Source organism: Mauremys mutica, chromosome 7 (genome assembly GCF_020497125.1).
Source record: "Mauremys mutica isolate MM-2020 ecotype Southern chromosome 7, ASM2049712v1, whole genome shotgun sequence".
Lineage (NCBI taxonomy): Eukaryota > Metazoa > Chordata > Testudines > Geoemydidae > Mauremys > Mauremys mutica.
The window spans coordinates 52,535,839-52,561,519 of record NC_059078.1 but is presented as its reverse complement, the minus strand read 5'-3'; the positions used below and the strand labels follow the sequence as shown (position 1 = coordinate 52,561,519).

At 53.2% G+C, this 25,681-nt stretch overlaps 1 protein-coding gene across 2 annotated transcripts in view; it reads right to left on the bottom strand.

The window, feature by feature from the left end:
• DAG1 (dystroglycan 1) overlaps nt 1-25,681 on the bottom strand; it is a 126,064-nt gene that overhangs the window by 18,804 nt on the left and 81,579 nt on the right. For both annotated transcript variants that reach the window (XM_045023856.1, XM_045023855.1), the window contains exon 2: nt 14,756-15,147. In XM_045023856.1, the coding sequence (XP_044879791.1) occupies nt 14,756-15,037 (282 nt within the window). In that variant the 5' untranslated portion in view covers nt 15,038-15,147. The remainder of the gene's footprint in view (nt 1-14,755; nt 15,148-25,681) is intronic.

The following is a 25,681-nucleotide window of genomic DNA, read 5'->3' as shown; positions in this document are numbered from 1 at the left end:
GAGTCCAGGACCGCCCCTATAAATTCTATCCTTTGAGTAGGAGATAGGGTGGACTTGGCCTCGTTCAAGAGGAGGCCGAGCTCGAGGAAGGTCTGCCTGATGAAAAGCACCTGAGCCTCCACCTGCTCCTTGGTGCAGCCCTTTATGAGCCAATCGTGGGGGAGGGATAGCTCAGTGGTTTGAGCATTGGCCTGCTAAACCCAGGGTTGTGAGTTCAATCCTTGAGGGGGCCACTTAGGGATCTGGGGCAAAAATTGGTCCTGCTAGTGAAGGCAGGGGGCTGGACTTGATGACCTTTCGAGGTCCCTTCCAGTTCTAGGAGATTGGTATATCTCCAATTATTATTTATTATTTTTATTTATTATTAATCGTCCAAGTAGGGGAATACCTGGATACCCCGCCTGCGCAGGAAGGCCGCCACAACTGCCATGCACTTTGTGAAAACCCTTGGGGCCGCTGACAGGCCACACGGGAGCACTGTGAACTGCAGATGGGCATCGGCCACGACAAACCTGAGGTACCAACGGTGTCGGGGGATTATGGCAATAAGTCGAGGGCGGCATACCAATCTCCTGGATCCAAGGAGGGAATGATCAAAGGCAGGGAGACCATGCGGAACTTGAGCTTTTTCACAAACTTGTTCAGCCGCCACAAGTCCAGGATGGGTCTAAGGCCCCCTTTCGCCTTCGGTATTAGGAAATAACGGGAATAGAAGCCTCTGCCCCTGAGCTCCTGAGGAACTTCCTCCACTGCCCCTGTTGCGAGGAGGGACTGCACTTCCTGAATTAGAAGTTGCTCGTGAGAGGGGTCTCTGAAGAGGGACGGGGAGGCGGGCTGGTGGGGTGGGAGGGAGGAGAACTGGATAGAATATCCCCTCTCTACCATGCGAAGCACCCAACTGTCCGATGTGATTCGGGACCAGGCATGGCAGAAGGGGGACAGACGTGACCCAAAAGGTAGGGATAGAAGGATCCAGAGTCCTGATCGGTAGGCCGTCCTCGACTGTACCGTCAAATAGGGGGCCTAGGCCCCGATGTCGGTCTCGGTTGGCCGGATGCCTGGCCGGAGGGGTGGCGTTGGTGGCGCCTCCTGCCGTTTCTGCCCCGCCTGTGCCCAACCTCTTGGTGATTCTGAGGCTGATAAGGGCGCAGGGCCGCCTGCGGCCTAAACTGCCTGTGCTGGGTTGCCTGGGTATGCAGGCCCAGCGAGCGAAGCGTAGCCCTCGAGTCCTTTAGGCTATGCAGACGCTTGTCCGTTTTGTCCGAGAACAGCATCTGCCCCTCGAAGGGGAGGTCCTGGATAGTCTGCTGGACCTCATAGGGAAAGCCCGAGACCTGGAGCCAGGCTCCCCGCCTCATGACCAGGCCTGTTGCCATGGTGCGTGAGGCTGAGTCCGCCGCATCCAGGGCTGCCTGAAGGGAGGCTTGGGAGATCAGCTTTCCCTCTTCCACCAAGGCCGAAAACTCTGACCTCGAGTCCTGGGGAAGGAGCTCGGTAAACTTCAACATGGCTGAACATGTGTTATGACCATATCGGCTTACGACAGCCTGTTGGTTGGCTATTCGTAGTTGTAGGCCTGCCGTGGAGTACACTTTTCTACCAAAGAGGTCGAGCCTTTTTGCATCTCTGTTCTTTGGCGTCGACCCTTGAAATCCCTGACGCTCCCTTTGGTTGGCCGCATCTACCACCAGGGAGTCCGGGGAAGAGTGGGTGTACAGATGTTCATGCCCCTTAGAGGGTACAAAATAACGCCTCTGTTTTCTTGGCAGTAGGGGCCAATGAGGCTGGCGTTTGCCATAAGGTGCGGGACGTGTCCTCTATGGTCTTGATCAACGGTAGGACCACCCTGGATGGTCCCGAGGGAGCCAGGATGTCCACTACCGGATCTACGTCCACCTCAATTTCCTCAGCCTGGATTGCGAGGCTCTGAGCTGCTTGCCGGAGCAGTTGCTGAAGGATCCTAGTGTCTTCCAGGGCCGGTACCGTGGCTGTGCCCAAGACTGCCTCATCCGGGAAGGAAGAGGAGGAAATCACTTGAATCGGCCCGTTCTCAGGCATGTCCAGCCCTTCGGGGTCTAGCAGCACACGGTACTGAGGTTGCAGGGCCGGTGCCGGTTCCAAATGTGGCACCGCGACCGGTACCGGGGTCACCAATGAGCGGCTTGGCGTGTCTGGCGGCACCTGCTGAGCCCGAACCGTGGTCGCCATCGGTGCTGATGCCTGGCTAAGGGGTGCTGGAACTTAGATGCGGTACACCCCTGCCCAGCAACGGTGCCGGTGGAGGAGGTAACTGCGCCAGGGACATTGATGTCGAGGAGACCGAGGCCGACCTGGAGCGAGAACCAAACGCCTGGCCCACCGACTGGTGGTAGGCCCAGGGGGTCCAAAACGGCCACTGGGAGGGCGGTTGCCATTGCTGCTGCCACTGTGGTGGGTACCGCTGGTGGCTCACCCGCGAAGCTGACCTCCTGCTCCGCGACCGGCTGGAGCCCGCCTCTGAGTCTGAGGTCTCTGAGTAAGAGGACCTGGGAGGAGCGGCATCCATTGTCGCCGGAGAGCGGTGCTGAGGGGACAGGGAGCTGTCTCTCTGGTCTGGTGCCGCGGGGCGGAGAGGGAGGCGACATCATGGCCGGCTTGCCCCTTGACGTTGTACTCGGGGACGGGCTATGGTTGGCAACTCCCTGCCACTATGTGGGGAGGCCGGTACCGGGAGTCTCAGCAAGTGTGAGGCCGCCTCGAATGCCTCCGGCGTCGAGGGGAGATGCACATCTCCGCTGAGGTCCGGGGATCTTGGTCGCTTCGGACTTGAATGCCCTCTCTCCGGTGCGGGAGTCGAGAGAGCAGCCGGGGGCTGTAGCCCAGCCTGCCCACTTGTACCGGCAGACGGCATCGGCCTCTGGAGGTCCTGGTGGGGTGATCGCTCCCTCACCGGCCTCTTCTTCTTAGCGGGCACCGGGGAGGGTGAGTGGTGCCGCGCTGAGGCCGACTTCCTATGACCTGACTCCCTCCGGTGCCGGGCTTTGGAGAATTTGGGCTGGGCCCTAAGTCCTGATGCCGGTGCTGGGGCTCTCCGCACCAACGATGATGTTCTGGGCACCGCATCGGCCGGCTCTGGGTCTGAAGGTGGCCGCAAGGCAGCCTCCATCAGAAGAACTCTAAGTCTTTGTGCTCTGTCTTTAAGGGTCCTGGGACGGAAGCCCCTGCAAATAGTGCACCGGTCCCTTTGGTGGCTCTCTCCGAGGCACCTCAAACAAGCAGAGTGCGGGTCACTCTTTGGCATGAATTTCCCGCAGTCCTTGCAGAGTTTAAACCTGGGAGACCTGGGCATGCCCCGGCGGGGTGACGAGAATGTGGGGGGAGACCCCCCCAACAGCTAAGAACTATGTACAACTGATCTAGATAGACTAACTATATACACAGACTATACACACTAGGATGGAACACTGCTAAACTTGCTATCAGCAAGCGAAGTTCCAGCTAGCCGTCACCGGCGGTAAGAAGGAACTGAAGGGGTGGAGGGTCGGTGGGCCCCTTTATAGGGTGCCATAGTGGCGTCACTCCAGGGGGTGACAGGACCGACCCTACGGTCACTGCTAGGGGAAAATCTTCCGGCTGGCGTGCACGCGGCACGCACACACCTGCTTGGAATGGACATGAACAACCACTTGAAGAAGAAGAGAGGTACGCAGAAGGCACTCCGGGTACATTTTCAGAAGGATCCTTTGGTACTGGTTTGGTCCCTCTCAGGAGAAAGGGAGAGTGTGGGGTCTTACGGTTAAATCTGGGAGTAAAAGTCCATTGGCGGTTTGCTGAGGTGTGCAGTTAGGTGGGTGAAAGTCTCAAAATAGAGACACCCCCCCACCCCCAGCCAGCTCTACTAGCGTCCTGTTAGTCTGCTCCAGTGCTTAGCTCTCCTTTAGCATGAAGTGCACACAGGGATGAGATACAAGTCTTACTCTCCTGCCTAGGAAAGTAAGACTTGTAAGGAAGGGGATCAGGTCCCGGCATTTAATACTCATCATGGTGGATGTGATGCTCATCATTACTAGGACACTCTTGGTGCATTCAGGGGAGGCTGTGCTTTGAGACCATGTCACATATTCTGCTCCAGCCAGCTGATGCTGTGCTCTCCTCCCTGTGACAATGTTTCCTTGATCACTCTTCTGCTGGTAATGTGCTCCCAGCCCTCTAGACACATGCCTAGAAGTCACTGATTCTTTCCAGTTCAAAAATTCTGCAGCCTGCTCTTCTACTGACCTACACTCATCAGCAGAGAGTGACCTCAACGACAGCACACAAGAGCAGCTTCGAATGATGACTGGAGGAAGAGGTTAATGTGAACTTCTTCCTGTGAGTGCTGCTGGGACAATGGCTAGCCCGAAGCATGGGCGCCAACTTATATGGGCTCATGGGGCTAAAGCCCTAGGAATATTCACAATCAGGGGCTCTGCTCCACCAATATTTGGAGCTAGGTTTCTCCCCTGCTTGGAGCGCAGGGGAGTCAGAGGGCTCTGGGCTGCCTGCAACCGTGGGGAGCCCAGAGCCTTTTAAATCCCAGCCGCGGCCGGGAGTCAGAGGGCTCTGCGCTGTCCGCTGCGGCGGGGAGCCCAGAGCCCTTTAAATCCCAGCCATGGCCGGGAGTCAGAGGGCTCTGCGCTGCCCGCTGCAGCAGGGAGCCCAGAGCCCTTTGAATCCCAGCCCCTGTCCGCTGATTGCCCCCTCCCCACACCCCTGCCCCAACTGCCTCCCAGGACCCCCACCTCCTATCTAAGCACCACTGGTCCTTGTCCCCCGATTACCCCCTCCCGAGACAACTGCCCCTTGGGACCCCAGCCCCTATGGCCCTATCTAAGCCTCCCTTCTTGTCCCCAACTGCCCCCTCCTGAGACCCCACCCAACTTCCCCCCAGGACCCCACCCCCTACCTGTCCCCTGATAAACCCCCTGGACTCCCATGCCTATCCAATTGCTGCCTGTCCCCTGACTGCCCCTCCAAACCTCTGCCCCATCCAACCCCCCCTGCTCCTTGTCCCTTGACTGCCCCCCGGAACCCCCTACCCCTTCTCCAACCCCCAAACCACTTACTGTGCCACTCAGACCAGCATGTCTGGCTCCGTGCAGCTCCAGACAGTTGCTGCCATGCTCCCCCATGGAGCCCACAGCCCTCTCTCACCCCCAGCACCTGCCTTCCAGATTTGAACACCTCAAAATTCAGGAGTGCTCAAGCTCGGTTTGGGCAGCTTTTACTTCATTTCTCCCAAATCAAATATACTGATCCACTGTAACTTGCTGTAGAAAAAGTAGGATAAAATTGAGCAAGAAATGCTTATTAGGACTGGAATTGCTATTTTCAACATCCATTGCCTTTTTGTTTGTTTGAAAGGAAGACAGTGATATTGCATTGGCAAATTCCCCATAGAAAGAAAGAGTGGAACAAAAGAATAATAAAGGCACCTCAACTTTTCCTCATTTATGGAGGACAGTCTTATAATATGCATCCAGATATCCTCCAATCACACAAGCTGAAAACTGTTCCACTTTACTGCAGCTCTGTAACCATATGGGAACCAATCCTGTCTGTATTTTGTGCACATCCAAAATTCCGGCTGAATGACCCGCCCTGGGAGCGAGTTACCAGTGACCCAGGGCTGGGGCAGCAGGAGGGTACGGGGGGAGCCCAGGGCTGGGAAGGGGGGCAGCCAAATTTTTTTTTGCTTGGGGCAGCAAAAAACCTAGAGCCGGTCCTGCCCGGAGCTTCCCTGCCTGAACGTAAAGAGCGCGCAGCACGCGTGTCTCTCCCTTGCTGCTGCTGCTGCCGCCACCTAAGGGCTACAGCATAACAGCAGTGCAAGCTGCTGGTGCTGTAGCACCTCAGGAGGGGGCCGTGCCGTGCCCCCTCACCATAATCCCATCTAGGTTGTAATTAATTTTGACTGAGTTGACCAGGACAATATCCCTAAGACCTGCAGACTTGTGGCTGCTGCTCTGTGACTTTTAAAGCAGATGAAGCCACTTTTGATTACAGCTTAAAACAAAATGATGCGGGTGAGAGGAGTAAGTGATTGATTGGTTTCACATAGGACCTAGAGTAAAATTGCTATAAAGGATTGTCTGAAACTGGTGTACAGACAAACTAGTGTGTGGCAAAGTCTTAAAATGACTGAGAATTGAAATATTTAATTGTAATGTGCTCTTAAATTAATCAGATTGTATAAAAATGGTTCCCAATTGTCGATGCAGTGATGGTAAAATGTATATTGAAGTAGGCAAGTGCTGCTTCTGACTTTCCACTTTTAATTGACCCTTGTAATCTTGTGGCACTGACACGTTGTAGCTTCATTTTATATCGGCTTACAGGGCGGGAGCGGGGGGGGAGGGGCACCACCATTTTGGGCCCCACCAAAAATTATACAAACCTGCCGCCTATGGCCCGAAGTGTAGGAACAGTGGAAGTATTGACCACAACGCACACAGCTATGGACTATTCAAAAGAACTATTATATAGGGATATGGCAACATGCCTCATTTTTATCTATAGGAGAGAAAACTCCTTGGGAGTTAGCTACTAGGGTAGGCTTTAAATGTATCCATCTTGAACTGTGGCTTTGAGAAGCTTGTTAGGTCCAGCATATCATTCCTGACTTCCTGGGGACCAGGAAGAGAGAGTATAGGTCATTGTCTTTCTGATCTGCTTTACTTCTACAATTGGGAGACGTTTAATGGCTGTTTTTGCCTGATTTTCACTGGGGCTTGAGCTTCCTATGTACTGGCTACGAAAGGATTGGCTCTTCTGAGTCCATAACTACATTGGTTTGCTGAGAGCTCCAGCTGAGCAGCACCAATTGTCTAGGGTTGCATGAGATGCAACAGCAAATAAATGCCAGAGTTCTTTCAAGTGCACCTAGCCCACAGGATTTCCTAACCTCTAAGACAGGTGGATTCGGATAGGGAATCTGTCCAGGCCAAAATCGCCCCAGCAAAACAAGTGGAAACTGTTGATGCTCTTCCACTACTAAAGTTACCTACCTATGTCTTCAGTAAGGAATCCCCTCTCCTTTGGAAGGAAGTCCTCCACACTCAGTTACCAGCACAGAGATCTGTATTAAACCCATGTAGGGTAAACCCATGAAAGTCTCACATAGACAAGGCCTAAGTCTGATTTTAAAATCAATTTAAGTTGAAGTGCAACTTCTTTGTTTAGACTAGTCCTCTGACACACCTGAAAACCACTCAGGTTTCACTGCACCACAGCACAGTAATCCTCCTCCAGCACCTTCCAGCTGAGGAGCTGGAAGCACTTTCCCTGGGAGGCAGGGAAGCATGACAACATCCAGCTATGGAACCTCTTAGTGCTTCCATGCAGGTTCAATTGCCCCTGCATGCTCTACGTGCCCCATAATCCCAAGAATGTGTGCCCAGTGCTCCCCCAAACCTGCCACACCCCCACATGGACAATCAGTGCTACCCCCAATCCTACATGTGCTCTGAGAACACCCTGTCCAGAAGTCTCGTCGAATGAGCCTTCACTATAGGAGGCGGGGGAACCCCTGCCAGGTCGTAACAAGTGCGTATGCACAAGGTGATCCAGCGGGAGATCCGCTGGGTGGATACCAGTCGGCCCCTCATGCGCTCGGCCGAAGCAATGAAAAGCTGAGGGGATTTATGGAACAGCCTCAAATGGAGGCCTTGTGAGGCAGAAGAGCACTAGGTTCAGGTCCTAGAGCAGGACCTGGGGTCTAGCGTAAGGGAATGCCCAATCCAGCCCTTTCAGGAATCGGGAGGTCATGTGGTGTGAAAACACCGAGTGGCCCTGCACCGGGGAGTGGAAAGGTGAAATGGCCGCCAGGTGCACCCTGACCGAGGAGGGTGCCAGCCCTTGGGTCCTAAGGGACAGGAGGCAATCGAGGATAAACTGGATAGATGAGGAGGAGGGGGAAGAACCCCTCTCCCTCGCCCACTTGGAGAATCGATACCATTTGGCCAGGTAGGTTCAACGTGTGGACGGTTTCCTGCTCTCGAGCAGGACCTAACATCCTCAGAACACCTCCCCTCCTCCTCATTCAACCACAGAGCAGCCACACTGTCAAGTGGAGCGCGGCCAGGTTGGGGTGGAGGAGACATCCTCCCTCCTGGGAGAGGAGGTCCAGTCGGAGCAGCAGCCTGCACGGGGGGGCCACTAAAAGCTGCAGGAGGGTCCCGTACCAATGTTGATGGGCCCAATCCGGGGCTATAAGGATAATCTGAGCCCCATCTGCCTTTACCTTCTGTAGGACCCTGCCTATCAGGGGGAAGGGTGGAAAGGCGTAGAACAGGCGGCCCGACCATGGGATTAGGAACGCGTCCGATATCGCCCCTTCGCCCTGGAGCAGAATCGTGGGCATAGGCGATTCTGGACGGTGGCTAATAGATCTACCTGGGGAGTGCCCCACTCTAGGAAGAGCTGCCTGGCCACCTCCCTGTTTAGAGACCACTTGTGTTGTTGGGAGAAGAACCTGCTTAGGCAGTCTGCAAGCATATTGCGCCTGCCGGGCAGGTGAAAAGCCCTCAGAAGGATGGTGTGAGCTATACAGAACTCCCACAGGAGCTGGGCTTCCTGGCACAAGGCCACAGAACGCGTGCCCCCTTGTCTGTTGATATAATACATCGCGGTCGTATTGTCTGTGAGGACTCTGACCACCTTCCCCCCTAGGTGCTGGCTGAAGGCTACGCACGCCAGGCGTACCACCCAGAGCTCCCTGACATTTATGTGCAAATGCAATTCTGAGGGCGACCATCTGTCCTGGGTTTTGAAGCTCCCCACGTGGACTCCCCATCCCAGGTCCAAGGCGTCTTATGCCAGATCTAGTGAGGGAGAGGGTTCCCGGAAGGGGATACCCTGAAGCATGTTGCTCGGGAGGGACCACCATTGCAGGTTGGCGACTACATTGGGTGGCAACATGACGACCTTGTCCAGGTCGTCCCTGGCCTGGGAATACTGGGAGGCCAGCCACAGTTGGAGGGGCCTCATCCTGAGACTGGCATGTCACACCACGGAGGTGCATGCTGCCATAAGGCCTAGGATTTGAAGGCACACCCGTGTCGTCATCACTGGAAAGGCCGTGACCACGGTGATGAGACCTTTGAGCGTCTCGAACCTGTCCGGGGGGAGGGAGGCCATGGCTACCAGGGAGTCTAACAGTGCCCTAATGAAGTGTATGCGCTGAACCAGGACTAACATGGACTTTTCCTTGTTCACCACTAGGCCTAGACTCGTGCAGGTATCTAGCAGGAATTCCATCTGTGCCTGCACCTGGGACCGAGAGACTTGCCCTTGAGCAGCCAGTCCAGGTAGGGGAAGATCTGCAGCCCGTTCCTCCTGAGGCGGGCTGCCACCACCGCCATGCATGTGGTAAAAACCTTGGGGGCTGCGGAAAGGCCAAAGGGAAGGACCGTAAACTGGTAATGGTCTGTCCCTACCAGGAAGCAGAGGAAGCGCCTGTGACCCTCGAAAATGTGGATATGGAAGTACGCATCCTGGAGGTCCAGGGATACGAACAAATCCCCTGGGTCCAGGGATGGAATAATAGAGGTCAGGGACACCATACGGAATTCGCAGAGAACCAGAAACTGGTTGAGATTTCGCAGGTCGAGGATGGGCCTGAGCCCACCTTTCGCCTTCGGGATCAGGAAATACTGGGAGTAAAATCCTTTGCCCTGGAATTCCCGAGGTCTCCTCTCCACCGTGCCTAGGGCGAGAAGGAGCGTCACCTCCTGATTTAAAAGGAGGGCGTGTTCCGGGTCCCCAGGGACACCCCAGGACGGAGGATGATGTGGTGGGGTTGCATCAAATGGCAGCCTGTACCCCTCGAAGATGGTATGGAGGATCCACGGGTCCGACGTTATACAGGACCAATGCACTCTGAAGACCAATAAACGGTTGCCAAAAACCAACTTTATTAACTGGGGGGTTTCCCTGACAACAGGCCAGGTGGTCCCTGCAAAAAAAAAAAAAAAAAAAAAAAAAAAAAAAAGTCAAAAATGCCTCTTCCCTTGCCTCTTGCCCTTCGAGGGGCCGGGGCGTGGGGCCGAATGGGACTGGCGCTGTGACCTGCGCCTCTGATCCCTAGGCCTTTTAGGCGGGGGGCTCATATCTGCCCCTTACGGGGGGAGACGAGGGCTGCAGCCTGAGTTTGTCCTTGGCTGGCGGGACATACAGGCTGAGAATCTGCAGGGTGGTGTGGAAGTCTTTCATCCTGTGCAGACACATATCCGTTTGGTCCGCAAATAATGTTTTGCCGTCGAACGGCAGGATTGGGATAACACGGACAGCCCTGACAGCGAAAGCCACGATGCCCGTCGCATGGAGATAACCGAGGCCATCGAACGTGCTGCTGTGTCAGCTGCATCTGAGGCCACCTGGAGAGCTGCTTTCGCCACTGCCGCACCCTCAACTAAAGCCTTGAATTCCTTCCTGTCCTTCTCTTGGAGGGAGAGCTCGAAATTAGGCAGAGACACCCACACGTTAAAGTCATACCTGCTCAGGAGTGCCTGATGGTTTGCCACCCTGAGTTGGAAACTCACAGAGGAATAAACCTTTTTCCCCAAAGGTGTCCAGCCTCCTTGCATCCTTGTCCTTGGGGGTGGGTGCGGGCTGGCCGTGTCTTTCATGGTGGTTGACCAACTCCACCACCAGTGAGTTCGAGGTAGGGTGAGTGTACAGATACTCATGCCCCCTTGTTGGGGCAAAGTACTTCCACTCCGCCTTCTTAGAAATGGGTGGCAGAGAGGCCGGGCTTTACCATAGAGCGATTGAAATGTTGGCTACCCCTTGGTGAAGCGGTAGGGCCACGAGGCCCAGTGCCGAGAAGGACAGGACATTAAACAAATTGTCCGATGGCTCCTCCATCTCCTCCGCCTGGAGCTGGAGGTTGGTGGCCACACACCGGAGAAGCTCCTGATGAGCTTTGAAATCCTCCTGAGAAGGAGGTGACGGCGCCGCTATGGACTCGTCCGGTGCCGACGAGACGACCGGTACCACGCCTAGGGCATCGGACACTGCCAGTAGGTCGCACTCCATGTCCGGGTCCAGGTGTGGTGCTGGTGGTTCGGTGCCCGAGGACTGCTCTCGGTACCAAGGCAGAGACACTGAGGGCACTTGGGATGCCCCAGCCACAGAGCGGAGCCCTGGCGGTGCAGGCGCCTGGGGCCACGGTGCCCACTGGCACCACTGTCCTTGCCATGGTGCCCCTTGCCACTGCGCCGGCTGAGGCCCAACCAGGGTTACACGTTCCCGAGGGACGTGCGGCCTGGGGAAGGACGGCTGGGAGCCAAGGCTGAAGTGACTGAGGATCGCACGGTGCCGTAGGAGCGGCTCGATTGGTCCTGTCTATGTCTGATCCGGCCCCGGGATTTAGACCTCGACGACGAGACAAACGTCGGAGGTGCTATCTCTGGACTCCCGTCAGCGACTGCGGCTACAACACGTCAGTGCTGGTGACTATCAGGATGCACTCCAAGCATGGCGTGCGCCGTGGTATGATCGGCGGTGCCGATGGCATCGCAACCTGCTATCACTGCGGCTGGACAAGGAGCGTCGACGCTTTCTGTCCCGGCGCCTGCGTCCCCTGGGGGCGGAGGAAGACTCCAGCAACTCCCTCCCAGGCAACCCCGACAACGGAGTGGAAACCTGACGTGGGCTACGGGAAGGCCCCGCGGATCGAGCAGGGACCTCAACCTCTGACCTGGCCGGTGAGGGCTCATAGGCACACAGCGGCGTCTTTCCTTGGGACCGGGGCCCCAACTTGGGTGGCCCGCTCAGTACCAGCATGACGAGGATGTCGCACGCTGCCTGAGCTGCCTCCAGTGTTGATGGAATCCTCATCGTCGGGGAGGCACGTGCTGATGGGGCCGGACTACTCTGCTCCGCGTGAGTCAGAGGTCTGGGTCCCCAGGGGGATCGCGGGCTGCCCAACTCGGGTCTGGCCTCACCCCTGTCCTTGGCTCGGCGCCACTAGATCTTGCCTTGCTTCTTGGCAGGGGAGCGGTGCCGACTAGTGGATAGGGCTTTGCTCTGCACCGAGGATGCGGTGCCCAGCACCGGGTCGGCGCACCGGTGCCAAGGCCAGAGCCGACTCCATAAGTACAGCCCGGAGTTAGATTTCACGTTTAGTCCGGGGCTTGAAGGACTTACAGATTTTACAGCGCTCACTTATATGAGCTTTGCCCAGACAGCGAAGACACTTGGAGTGTGGATCACTTCTGGGCATGGAATTGCCACAGGAGTCGCACGACTTGAAGCCTGGGGCTCGGGGCATGTCCCGAGCCAGGCTACTAACTGGAGAAACTACTAACGGTCAAAGATCGTACTACTAAGGAAGACACTACAGCAAAGCTGGAGCACAAGTTCCGACTACCTTCACTGGTGGCAAGAAGGAACTGAGGGTGGGGGGGAGTGGGCAGCCCCCTTTATGGCACGATATAGAGGCACCACTCCAGGGGTCACAGCGGGGCTCCCCCACTACGGGTACTGCTAAGGGAAAAACTTCCAGCACCGGTTCACATGGCGAGCATGCACACCTACTGTGGAATACACATGAGCAATCACTCGAAGAACAACACGTAATTCTCTCAGGTTTAGACTGGGAAATGGTCCAGCCCCAGCTGTCAGTGAATCTAGAAAAGCATGGGGCACAGGAGCAGTGTTCCCTGCACCCAGCCTGGAGAGGACTCCTCACCAGTAGTGAATAGTGACATCCTGATAGTGTCTCACTATCCTTTCCTTGCCTAGCCAGTGTCAGTTTCACACTTTCATTTCTCGCAGCTACAGCACCTAGAAGTTGTGAAGGCAATAGACTCAAAGCTTGAGGACAGGCAGACAGTTTGATCATAGCTCCTCTCAGACAAGAAGTGTCCCCAGCTCTCCCCATGTGTCAAATAGAGTCAAGAGCCACAGTCATAGAACAGGGTCTGGGCTATGGCACTACACCAGTGCCCAATATTTTGTCCCCATGGTAAAACAATGGGGTGACTTGTGTCAGAGGATCAGTCAAGGATTTGGGCTATGGGAGGCTGAGGGTCACTGTCCTTCAGTGATTCATGTGCCCCTTGCTCGGGCATCTGGGTGCATGACAGGTTAAATGCAACCAGACATTGAACCAAACCAGCTCCTACAGAGGGGATCAGACCTCTATTCTTCACTCTGGGATGAAGGAGTTCAATTCAGTAAGAAACACAGTTGTAACCCCCAAGGAGATTACCTAGATTCCTGGGGCTCTGTCTGCTGGCAGCTCAGGGAGAGGCACACTGTCCCTGGTAGGGAGGGGGAGCCAAGGCAGACTTAGAGTCTGCCCAGCAACAAATAGGGAGTTCAGGAAAGGGGAGAAGCCATTTCTGAGTCAGTCTGAGCCAGACAGGGCAAGGGCAGGATTGGCTGTGTGGGGAGCTGGGGAGTCCCAGGCCTGCATGCAGGGTTCCCCCTGAGAACTAGCTTCTAGAGACCTGAAAGCAAGATCCCTCAGCTGGGCTTTACCCTCTTCACTGATGACTCCCAGTTTGTAGAGTTTTGCTGGGAAACTTCCCCAGCCAGGCTGAGTTAGCCCTCCAGCTCCCTAGGTGAGACCAGTCACCACATGGTCAGCTCTGCTCTGGCTGCTAGTCCAGGGCTGCTGCCTGCTGTAAGTGTGTCTGGACACTGGGCTAGGAAACTACAGTTTGGATTTTAGTATAGTTGTGTAATCTGCATCTTAAGCCCTGCACCCCTTTGTGGTGAGGGGAAATTCTGGGACCAGAAGTAGCCTGACTCCTGTCTGAAGAGGATCCCTGCCAGCAGAGATCTGCCTCTCTGCAGTGACTGAGGAGTCTAGAGTCATATCTGAATCTGAGGATCATTCATGGAGTTTGTGAGTGCACCATCTTTTAGTCAGTCAGGAAACTTGTTTTGGGGACCCCCTACTCCCTGGATTGGGGATTTTATAACCTGATGCAAATTAAACCTGTGGAGGGACTTACCACCTCCTCCTCCTTGCGATTCCTTTGGGCTGTACTGAACCCAGTCAGCCACACTGCCAGACCACTGCAGAGAAGAATTTTGTGGTCACAGATCATCAAGGACCCCAACAAAGTACGCGTACCAATGGGACACTAATCTTATATTTGCTACATCAGGTCACGTGACTGGGGAAAGTCACAGGTATTATCAGTGTGGGCACCGGTGACCCTAACAATAGTGTTTTACCCTGTTATATTTGTCTCCTGTTTAATATAAGTATTGTGTTGAATATATTGTATGTGTGTTTGTGTTATTTCTTGGAAGTCTCCAACTATCTGGCAACTAAGTGGGGATTACCCTGTAATTAGAATTTTCCTCCCAAGCTGCCCTGGTGACCCTGCCAGGAAGGGGGCGGGGGGAGGGGTGGAGGCACCGCCAAATAAATTCATAGGAAATAATAAAGATACACCCTGCTGAGTGAGTTGCGGGATCCAGAAGAACCCAGACCTGTCCATCAACACCTGTAAGCAGATTGACATTAAAGAAGGTAACCGAGTGGAGAGAGGGTGCTATACAGTGAATTTCCAGAAGAGGGAAATGGAAGTTTCTTCCACCCACCTATCACCAAACCCAACAGCCTCCCCCTTTCTCCCATCTGAATCATGACCACCTATGACCTATCAGTTCAAACTCATGTGTCACACTGGTGCGGAGACAGGCCCAGTCCCTCCCAAGGGCATGACTGCAAGGAAGGGGATTGTGAGATGAGGCAGGCTGATGCATTTCTCACCTGCACCATTTCTCCATTGGAAGCAAGTAAATCTGTGGGGATGGTGATTCTGAAGGAGCGTCCCACCACAGCAGAGCTGTCTGGAATCCCGACCACTGGTGGGACTGTCTCACGGAGATCTGACAGCACAGAATGCATGGAGGCCTCTAACTGGTTTTCCCAGTCCTGTACAACTTCGGAAGGTTCACTGGGCCAATGGCATTGAACAAAGGCAGCCACCACCAGCAGCGTAAGCAAAGTCCTCCCCAGCAGAGGGGGAAGCAGTACAAATCCCACAGTCATTTTTCCTGCAGACTCCAATACTGTATTCCACTCAGAAAAGGAGCCCTGAAAGCCTGTGTGCTGGCTCCTCAAGCTCCTCACAGCAGCTTCATCCTGGGAGTCTCCTGAACCTGAGAGAGAAAGAAGAGGCCAGGTCAGCAAATGAAAGATGCCTATTTAAGAGCACTGAAGAATAGCTGAGAAGCCCACTTGCCTAATGCCTTTGCCCTCCCTCCCTTTCAGCTCTGCTGTGCAAATGCAAGAGGCCCATTCCCAGTGGAGAGCAAGTGCCTTTAGCAGCCCATGCTCACACTGGAGTACAACCACTCAATGGAAACAAGGACCCTTCCTCCTCCCCATGCTCAGCCACCAACTGCTGGAGCCTGTGCACTCAGTGATTCAGTGAGGAACACCCCAGGGTGTGAGCAGGAGGAACTGATGCAGTGACAGAAGCTACAATGGAAGTAGGTGACCTTTCCAGGAAAGCTAGGACATCAATGAATTTAAATGCTAATTACACAGAACAAGTCCCTGAAGAGATGTACACCAGTGTGAGCAGGAAGCTGCCACCTTGACAGCCTGGGGCAGGACAGATGATTCTGCTCCGAAGGCCCATGAGTCCCCTCAACCAGACCTGCCCCCAACTCTAGCTTTCAGTGTTAGGCATGTGTGCAGAACAGACCCTCTTGGCCAGCAATGCACAGCCAAATCTGGTGTGGGGCAATAAGCATGCACTGGGCCCCCCAGCGCGCCTCCCTACACATGCAGGACACTCCCCTCCCTATCATACCCCGCCAGTCCCCACTCCACTCCTCATAGAATCATAGAATCTCAGGGTTGGAAGGGACCTCAGGAGGTCATCTAGTCCAACCCCCTGCTCAAAGCAGGACCAAACCCAACTAAATCATCCCAGCCAGGGCTTTGTCAAGCCTGACCTTAAAAACCTCTAAGGAAGGAGATTCCACTACCTCCCTAGGTAACCCATTCCAGTTCTTCACCACCCTACTAGTGAAAAAGTTTTTCCTAATATCCAACCTAAACCTCCCCCTCTGCAACTTGAGACCATTACTCCTTGTTCTGTCATCTTCTACCACTGAGAACAGTCTAGATCCATCCTCTTTGGAACCCCCTTTCAGGTAGTTGAAAGCAGCTATCAAATCCCTCCTCATTCTTCTCTTCTGCAGACTAAACAATCCCAGTTCCCTCAGCCTCTCCTCATAAGTCATGTGCTCCAGCCCCCTAATCATTTTTGTTGCCCTCCGCTGGACTCTCTCCAATTTATCCACATCCTTCTTGTAGTGTGGGGCCCAAAACTGGACACAGTACTCCAAATGAGGCCTCACCAGTGCTGAGTAGAGGGGGATGATCACATCCCTTGATCTGCTGGAAATGCCCCTACTTATACAACCCAAAATGCCATTAGCCTTCTTGGCAACAAGGGCACACTGTTGACTCATATTCAGCTTTTCGTCCACCGTAACCCCTAGGTCCTTTTCTGCAGAACTGCTACCCAGCCATTCGGTCCCTAGTCTGTAGCAGTGCATGGGATTCTTCCGTCCTAAGTGCAGGACTCTGCACTTGTCCTTGTTGAACCTCATCATATTTCTTTTGGCCCAATCCTCTAATTTGTCTAGGTCCCTCTGTATCCTATCCCTACCCTCCAGCGTATCAACAACTCCTCCCAGTTTAGTGTCATCTGCAAACTTGCTAAGGGTGCAGTCCACACCATCCTCCAGATCGTTAATGAAGATATTGAACAAAACCGGCCCCAGCACCGACCCTTGGGGCACTCCACTTGATACCGGCTGCCATCTAGACATGGAACCATTGATCACTACCCGTTGAGCCCGACCATCTAGCCAGTTTTCTATCCACCTTACCGTCCATTCATCCAGCCCAGACTTCTTTAACTTGCTGGCAAGAATACTGTGGGAGACTGTATCAAAAGCTTTGCTAAAATCCAGAAATAGTACATCCACTGCTTTCCCCTCATCCACAGAGCCGGTTATCTCGTCATAGAAGGCAATTAGGTTAGTCAGGCATGACTTGCCCTTGGTGAATCCATGCTGACTGTTCCTGATCACTTTCCCCTCCTTTAAGTGGTTCAGGATTGATTCCTTGAGGACCTGTTCCATGATTTTTCCAGGGACTGAGGTGAGACTGACTGGCCTGTAGTTCCCTGGATCTTCCTTCTTCCCTTTTTTAAAGATGGGCACTACATTAGCTTTTTTCCAGTCATCCGGGACCTCCCCCGTTCGCCATGATTTTTCAAAGATAATGGCCAATGGCTCTGCAATCTCATCGGCCAACTCCTTTAGCACCCTCGGATGCAGCGCATCCGGCCCCATGGACTTGTGCTCGTCCAGCTTTCCTAAATAGCCCCGAACTACTTCTTTCTCCACAGAGAGCTGGTCACCTCCTCCCCATACCGTACTGCAGAGTGCAGCTGTCTGGGAGCTGACCTTGTCTGTGAAGACAGAGGCAAAAAGAGCATTGAGTACACTAGCTTTCTCCACATCCTCTGTCACTAGGTTCCCTCCCTCATTCAGCAAGGGGCCCACACTTTCCTTGACTTTCTTCCTGTTGCTAACATACCTAAAGAAACCCTTCTTGTTACTCCTAACATCTCCGGCTAGCTGCAACTCCGAGTGTGATTTGGCCTTCCTGATTTCACACCTGCATGCCTGAACAATACTTTTATACTCCTGAACAATACAGCCCTTTTATACTGAACAATACAGTATACTCCTCCTCGTACACTGTCCTGCCCCTCTCCCCACATAGGATGGGCACCACCGCTCTTTCCCAGCACTGTGCCAGGATCAGGTGCTGTCCATTCCTTGTTCACAGACCTGCCTTCAATGTCTCTTATTTAGCTGCTTGTTCTTTCTCCCTCCACCTTTGCGGTCTCTTCTCTTCCCTTTGGTCCCCCAACTCCCATCTTTTGCTCTCCTCCTCCTTCCTAGTTCATTCCCTCCCTTTGTTCCTTCCCCTTTCCCCTCAGTGCTCACAGCTTGTGTAGGCCCAGAGTGATAGCCAGAGATCTGCAATGCAGCTCCCCATGCCATGGCTGCTCCTCCCATGAATTGTGTCTATCTAATAAGTTTCTCTACTCAGGGCCGGCTCAAGGCACCAGCTCAGCAAGCAGGAAGGTGCATAGTATGCAGCGTGACCCCGTGCTTGATGCACCAGTTCTAGAGGTGGACAGCCACTGCACAGAGGGTAACTTGATGCCACCTTGCTTGTTGATATACACAACTGCTGACATGTCTGACAGCAACTGAAAGTGCCGTGATCTTATGAGGAGGAGCACCTGACAGACAAAGTAGGCAGCTTGGAGTTCCAAGAAGTTGATGTGTATTCTCACCTCTTGTGGTGTGCAGAGGTCCTGGGGCCAGGACCATCCAGATGGACATCCCACCCTGTGAGGGAGGTGTCTGTGGTGAGTGGCGCAGGGAGCGGGAAGGGTGACTGCGGGAAGGGTGAATGCAGACCAGGATGTTGGACAGATCGGACCACCATGTGAAGGAAGCCAGGAAAAAAATCGGGTAAGCAGGACCGGCTTGTCCAAACAATCTGTCTGAGGTCTGCAGATTGACTGGAGACAAAGTTGAAAGCACTGCATATGGAGGTGTGCCTGGGGCATTACAGAGGTGCAGGCCACAATGTGGCCATGGAGGCAAAGGCATTGGCAGATAGGCACGCATGGATTGTGGCATAACGGTGTCATGAAAGATGAGGGTGGCAAAGCGGTCCATCAGAAAGAAATGCAGCCTATGAGTCCACGTGCAACCCAATAAAGGTGATCTCTTGGGTAGGGATGAGGACTGACTTTTCCTTGTTAATACAGATACCAGGCTGGTGAGTAGATCGTGAAGGGTCTAGATCGTGGAAAGGAGGCAGGTGCATGACATTGCAATGAGGAGCCAATCATCCAGGTAGGGAAATACCGAATGGCTGAAGGGTTGCATGTGGGCTGCAACAACAGTGAAAACTTTTGTGAACACGCAGGGAGCGGTGGTGATACCAAAGGGGAGGACCCAGAACTGATAATGGGAATGTCCCACTGTAAAATGGAGAAATTTCTGATGAGCCGTGTGGATGTTGATGCGGAAATATGCATCTTTAATATTGAGAGCCATGAACCAGGAACCCTGGAGGAGGGATGAAATAATGACGGTGAGCATGACCATCCAGAACTGGAATTTGCATATGAACTTGTAGAGCAAGCGGAGGTCCAGAATGAGGTGGCAGCCATCCCCCTTTTTTGGAACAACGAAATAAGTGGAATAGAATCCTTGGCCCTGGTAACAGGGGAAACCTACTTTATGGTGCCCTTCCAGAGGAAGGCATCCACTTCCTCTCAGAGAAGATCACAATGAGAGGGATCTCCACATCACCATAGGGTGGGTGATGAGGGAGGAAGGAGAGGAACTCTACTGAGTACCCTGGTGAATGATGTCCAGCACCCAGCAATCGGTGGTGGTCTTGCCCCAAGTGTGGGTGAACAGAGTGAGACAGCCCTCAAGGATGACCAGGGGAGGAGGTTGGCTGGTCTCAATGGAAGAGTCAAGTGGCCATTTGGAGTGATGCTGCAGAAGAGTCGAGGGAGCAGAAGTAGTAGTGGTGGGGTAATGAGGTCGTTGAGTGCATGGAGATTGGCAAGACTGCTCCTGCGGTCATTGAAAATAGGGCTGGTAGGGCACAGGATGACAGTTGCTGCCTGCAGGTCAGGGCCGGAGTGTAGATACCAAGAGACCACAGTGTGATGTGGGAATCCTCAAGGGAGTAGGAAGGTCCGTCCATCTTGTCACTGAAGTGTTTCTGATTGTCAAAGGGAAGGTCCTTAAGAGTGGCCTGGACCTCCTTAGGAAATCTGGAGGATTGAAGCCAGGAGTCTTGGCAGAGTATGACACTGGTAGCTAGGCAGCGGGACACAGTGTCAGTAGCACCAACCGCTTCCTGGAGGATCACCTTGGTGACCAGTTTTCCCTCATTCAGCAGCGCCTGGACATTCTGCTGTTTGTCCGCCCAGAGAAAGGTCTGAGAGTCAATAAGCTTAAAGCCTCGTAACTGGCAATATGGAACTGAAGTCCCACAGAGGAATAAATCTTTTACCCTAAAAGGTCCAGCTTCTTTGTCACCCTGTACAGGGGTGTTGTGTAGCCTTAAGGTGTAGCTGTTGAGCTTGTTCAGTCGCTGCGTGCACCACAAAGGAGTTGAGAGGCAGTTGTGTGTAAGCAGGAAGTCCGTACCCTGGGATGGGACAAAGTACTGCTGCTCAATGTGCTTCAGAGTAGGAGCATAAGAGGCCAGCATGTGTCAGACCAACTATGCCAGTTGTAGGATGGCCGTGTGGATAGGGAGGGCAGTTTGGGGGGGCCCCGGTGGTTGGAAAATATCCAGTAGCTGGTTTTGCAGGTCCTGGACTTCTTCCACCATGAGGCTGAGAGCCTTTGCTACATGCCTAAGTAGGTTGTGGTACTGCTTATGGTCATCCAGAGGGGAGAGGGAAGGTGGAATTAATGCCTTGGGATGACAAGGCTGGGACTGGTGTTACTCGCAGTGCTGGCTGCACGATGATCATAGAAGATTAGGGTTGGAAGGGACCTCAGGAGATCATCTAGTCTAATCCCCTGCTCAAAGCAGGACCAACACCAACTAAGTCATCCCAGTCAGGGCTTTGACAAGCCAGGCCTTAAAAACCTCTAAGGATGGAAATTCCACAACCTCCCTAAGTAACCCATTTCAGTGCTTTGTCACCCTCATAGTGTAATAGTATTTCCTAATATCCAACCTAGACTTCCCCCACTGCAACTTGAGACCAATGCTTCTTGTTCTGTCATCTGCCACCACTGAACAGCCTAGCTACATCCTCTTTGGAACCCCACTTCAGGTAGTTGAAGGCTGCTATCAAATCCCCCCCTCACTCTTCTCTTCTGCAGACTAAATAACCCCAGTTCCCTCAGCCTCTCCTCGTACATCATGTGCCCCAGCCCCCTGATAATTTTTGTTGCCCTCCGCTGCACACTCTCCAATTTATCCATATCCCTTCTGTAGTGGGGGGACCAAAACTGGAGGTGTGGCCTCACCAGTGCTGAATAGAGGGGAATAATCACTTCCCTCGATCTGCTGGCAATGCTCCTTTTAATACAGATCAATATGCCGTTGGCCTTCTTGGCAACAAGGGCACACTGCTGACTCGTATCCAGCTTCTCATTCACTATAATCCCCAGGTCCTTTTCTGGAGAACTACTGCTTAGCCAGTCGGTCCCCAGCCTGTAGTGGTGCATAGAATTCTTCCATCTTAAATGCAGGACTCTGCACTTGTCCTTGCTGAACCTCATCAGATTTCTTTTGGCCAAATCCTCCAATTTGTCTAGATCACTCTGGAGCCTATCCCTACTCTACAGTGTATCTACCTCTCCCCCCCAGTTTAGTGTCATCTGCAAACTTGCTGAGGGTGCAATCCATCCCATCATCCTGATCATTAATAAAGATGTTGAACAAAACCAGCCCCAGGACAGATCCCTGGGGCATTCCGCTTGTTACGGCTGCCAGCTAGACATCGAGCCGTTGATCACTAACCGTTGAGCCCGACAATCTAGCCAGCTTTCTTTCCTCCTTATCGTCCATTCGTCCAATTCATACTTTTTTTTAACTTGCTGGCAAGAATACTGTGGGAAACTATCAAAAGCTTTGCTGAAGTCAAGATATATCACGTCCACTACTTTCCCCATATCCACAGAGCCAGTTATCTCATCATAGAAGGCAATCAGGTTGGTCAGGCATGACTTGCCCTTGGTGAATCCATGCTGACTGTTCCTGATCACCTTCCTCTCCTCCAAGTGCTTCAAAATGGTTTCCTTGAGGACCTGCTCCATGATTTTTCCAGCGACTGAAGTGAGGCTGACCTGTCTGTAGTTCCCCAGGTTCTCCTTTTTTAAAGATGGGCACTATATCTGCCTTTTTTCCAATTGTCCAGGACCTCCCCCGATCATCACAAGTTTTCAAAGATAATGGCCAATGGCTCTGCTATCACATCAGCCAATTCCCTCAGCACCCTCAGATGCATTAGATCTGGACCCATGGACTTGGGCATGTCAAGCTTTTCTAAATAGTCCTTAACCTGTTCTTTCACCACTGAGGGCTGCTCACCACCTCCCCACACTGTGTTGCCTAGGAGAGATGTTTTCTTCTGGTTCCTCCTATCCAGAGGGGGCACCCCATGATCCTGGCAGAGTCACAGGGAGGCCAGTAGGGCCAAGCGTAGGGGTCACTGGGCATCAGTGGGCTACAGGGGGAATGGAACTACAGCTCAGGGTCATACGCGGGTGGATAGGTTGAGTATTGCCAGGGATATGGACTGCAAGAGATATGGACTGTGTCAAGGAGTGGTCTGGCTTGGAAAACTACTTAGACTCAGAGGACAGGTCTGGCAGAGGCAGAACCGTCGGCACTGGTGGTGCGCAGGTCAAAGGTGTGCCACTCCGGGAGGAGGAGGAGAGATTCATCTGCCATAGTGGAAAGCAGCAAGGTGTCCAGAGGACTGGAGTGAGGTGGTGAACTGGTGTATGGGAGCATCAGCTTTGCCATGGGCATCAACTGTATCAGGTGAGCTGGCATGCGGGGAACCAGGCATGACAGTCTGGAGGGCCCCACTGGCGTTGACGGTGGTGGACTGGCAACCGTGGTGGTAGGTGGTACCTGTGGCTCACAGCAGTGTTTCACCTTATGCTCCTTCCGGGGATTAGCAGAGCTAAGAGCACCAAGGAACAGGGGTTCCGACTCTGGTCATGCAACGGTAAGAGGAACTGGAGTGGTGCTGACCTGCATGGCCTCCTATAGCCTCGGACACAGACACGCAGATGACGCACAAGCGGGTCAACGGACACTACTGCAAAACTATTCGGGTCTGGCGCATGGCATGCATGCACACCCATGTTTGGAATACATATAGGGACCATCACCGGAAGAACCAGGCTGTGCACGCGAGCCCACTCCCTCAACCCACATCTCATTTGACAGAGATACAAAGAGCCCTGTGCTCTGCAGCAGTATGACAAGCTGGAGAGCAGAACTGCTGACAGGCTACCACGTAAATGCACGCTCACTGCTGTGGAATGGCTTGAGTCAGCCCGAGGCCCTGTCCACACAGGGTCTGAACCAGACTAGTTTCCACTAATTTGCCTTGCTGCAGTACTCAGTACAATCAATACATTGCACTGAGAGTGGTTCCCACAGCCCTATCAATAAGTTAGCATGGTAGCTTTAATTTTCTCACAGCCTTGAGCTCTGTAAGCTAGGTCGACCTACCCCCCATGCAGAGCAGGGCTAAGGCCAGAGCTGCCCCAAGAGCCTCTTCCCTTGCTACTGACTATATGGCTGTTCCTGCAAGACCCAGAGGGTGACAGGCCAGCTCCAGCCCTGCACTCAAACCATTTGCCCAGGTGCAGAATTCACATAAGTGGGCCGCAGTAACTGATAGCTGTCAGCAGATTCACGTCACTGAGCTCGAGGCGCAGCACCCCCAGGAGACTGGATCTGAATTCTCTACTCTAAAGAGGAGGCGTGACTGCAGTTGGGATTAGTTCTATACTGAAGCCTGGAGGTGTCGGAATTCCTAGTTACCCCACAAGCTGGCTAAAAGCATTACATGTAGCCTGCTACCAGAACTCCTGTGAAATGGCCAGAGCAGTGGCTCAAGGGAGAAGGTTTTGTGTCTGTGAAGAACAACCCTCTGGGGCTCCACAAGAGGACCCTGGCAGACATCTCTTTCCTAGAATGGTCAGAACAGTTTAGCTTGACAATCTTGGTCTTACGCCACACACAGACTACCAGGAATCCATGTGGATGGCAGCTCCCCCAGGGTCAGGTGCACTAATACCCACTGGCCTGAGTTCTGCATTCTTCTGGGTTGTTTCATTTCTCTGGATTCAAAGATCAGCAGAGTGGAATCACAGCTGAGTCCAGTGACACAAAAGTTAGGTTCCATGGATACTCACTCTTGAAATGCAGCGGCAGCTGGGAGCTCAAGAATTCCCCCACCCCAAACTGACCAGAGTGAACTGGCTGAGTTTACAAGTTAAACCCTGATTTGTTGTTCTCCAATCATTGCAAGCTCAGCTTGGATCCCGCAAGCCAAGCTGTGCTCTGCCTGCTTCATTTGCCTCCCGTACTGGATTTCAATGTGCTCTTCCACAGCTGTGTTGGCTCTGCAGTGCTGATGAGTACACACCTAGCATCAAACTAAGCAGATATATGCAGTAATAAGGTGCCATTTTCACAGTCACTTCCCTGGTCAAACCATACTTTACTCATTTCACACTGTTGGATTCCAGCACATCCATTACCAACAACAGGAAAATCTGACCGCTGGTAACAATCTAGAAAGAAAACCATCCCGGCTTAAATGACATGTCCCAGACAGGGAAACAGACAGTTACTGGAACCCCTTACTGCTTATGTGAAACCCAATCATAAACTCTAAATCACTACCTCCTATGCCTAACATTCTGCACACAGCGTGCTAGCAGCATCAGCTTCACGCAAATGTGTGACTGACAGAGGAAGTGGTCAAACATAAAAGGAATCAGCAGCTCAAAACAGATGTTTTACTCCACAAGGGTTGAGTTGACTCTTACAGGTTGGCCCTGAAACCATCTCTAAAACTGTCTGGGTTCTACATCCCTGTGAAGGATAGCAGCAGCCTGGCTGAAGCAGCTCTGCTCAGGTTTAACCAAGAAGCAGAAAGGATGTAAACCACCACAACAAGGGGTTGCTTGTTGCATTTGCTCCGCACCCACCGGCAGCCAAGCTCCCCCCTCCTGGCCTCTTCCTCCCTCCCCCCGCCAAGCACGCTGCGTCCCCGCTCCTCCCCCTCCCTCCACTTCCTGCCCTCCCACCTGCCCCAGCTGCCTAACAGCTGTTTGGCTGCGCTTAGGACTTTCTGGGAGGGAGGGGGAGGAGCAGGAACGTGGCTCGCTCTGGGGAGGAGGCAAAGAGGCAGGACAGGGGCAGAGACTTGGGGACAGGAAGGGGGTGGGAAAAGGTGGGGTGGGGCAGGGACTTTGGTGAAGGGGTGTAGTGGGGGTGGGGCGAGGTAGGAAGGGCGAGCACCCACCGGGCAGAGGGGAAGTTGGTGCCTATGCATCTAGCTCTGAAAGCTGAAGAAATCTTTCCAACAGGACCAAGTGTGTACTGAAGTCAAGTCTTCCTGAGTCTGCAGAGAGACAGCCTCGTTCATCACGGCTCTTTGCTGGTGGGATGGGAGCATAAAGGTCAGCCAAAAGGCGGCTGGGGTCTTTGGGCCAAAGCAGCAGGAGCTTTCTTGCCAAACACAGACCAAGGAAAAGGGGTATTTGGTTGGAGCACTGCTGTATTTTGGCTTGGTGAGACATTTTGGGTGCATATGAGGCTTTGGTTACATTTTCCAAATCCTGATCACAATGGTCCATCAGCTTTTACTGCTGTTCCCACACCGCAACTGTGTATAATGTCTTTCACAGGGACTGTATCCTCAAATGCTGTGAGTTAATGAAAAAACACTGCTATTCTCCTCCCAGACTTAGTCTAGGTAGATAAATAAGCCAAACCCTATACACAAATATTTAGATACCTCTCATAACTGTGGGCACTAAGCTTATTCCATGGAGGCCACCACTT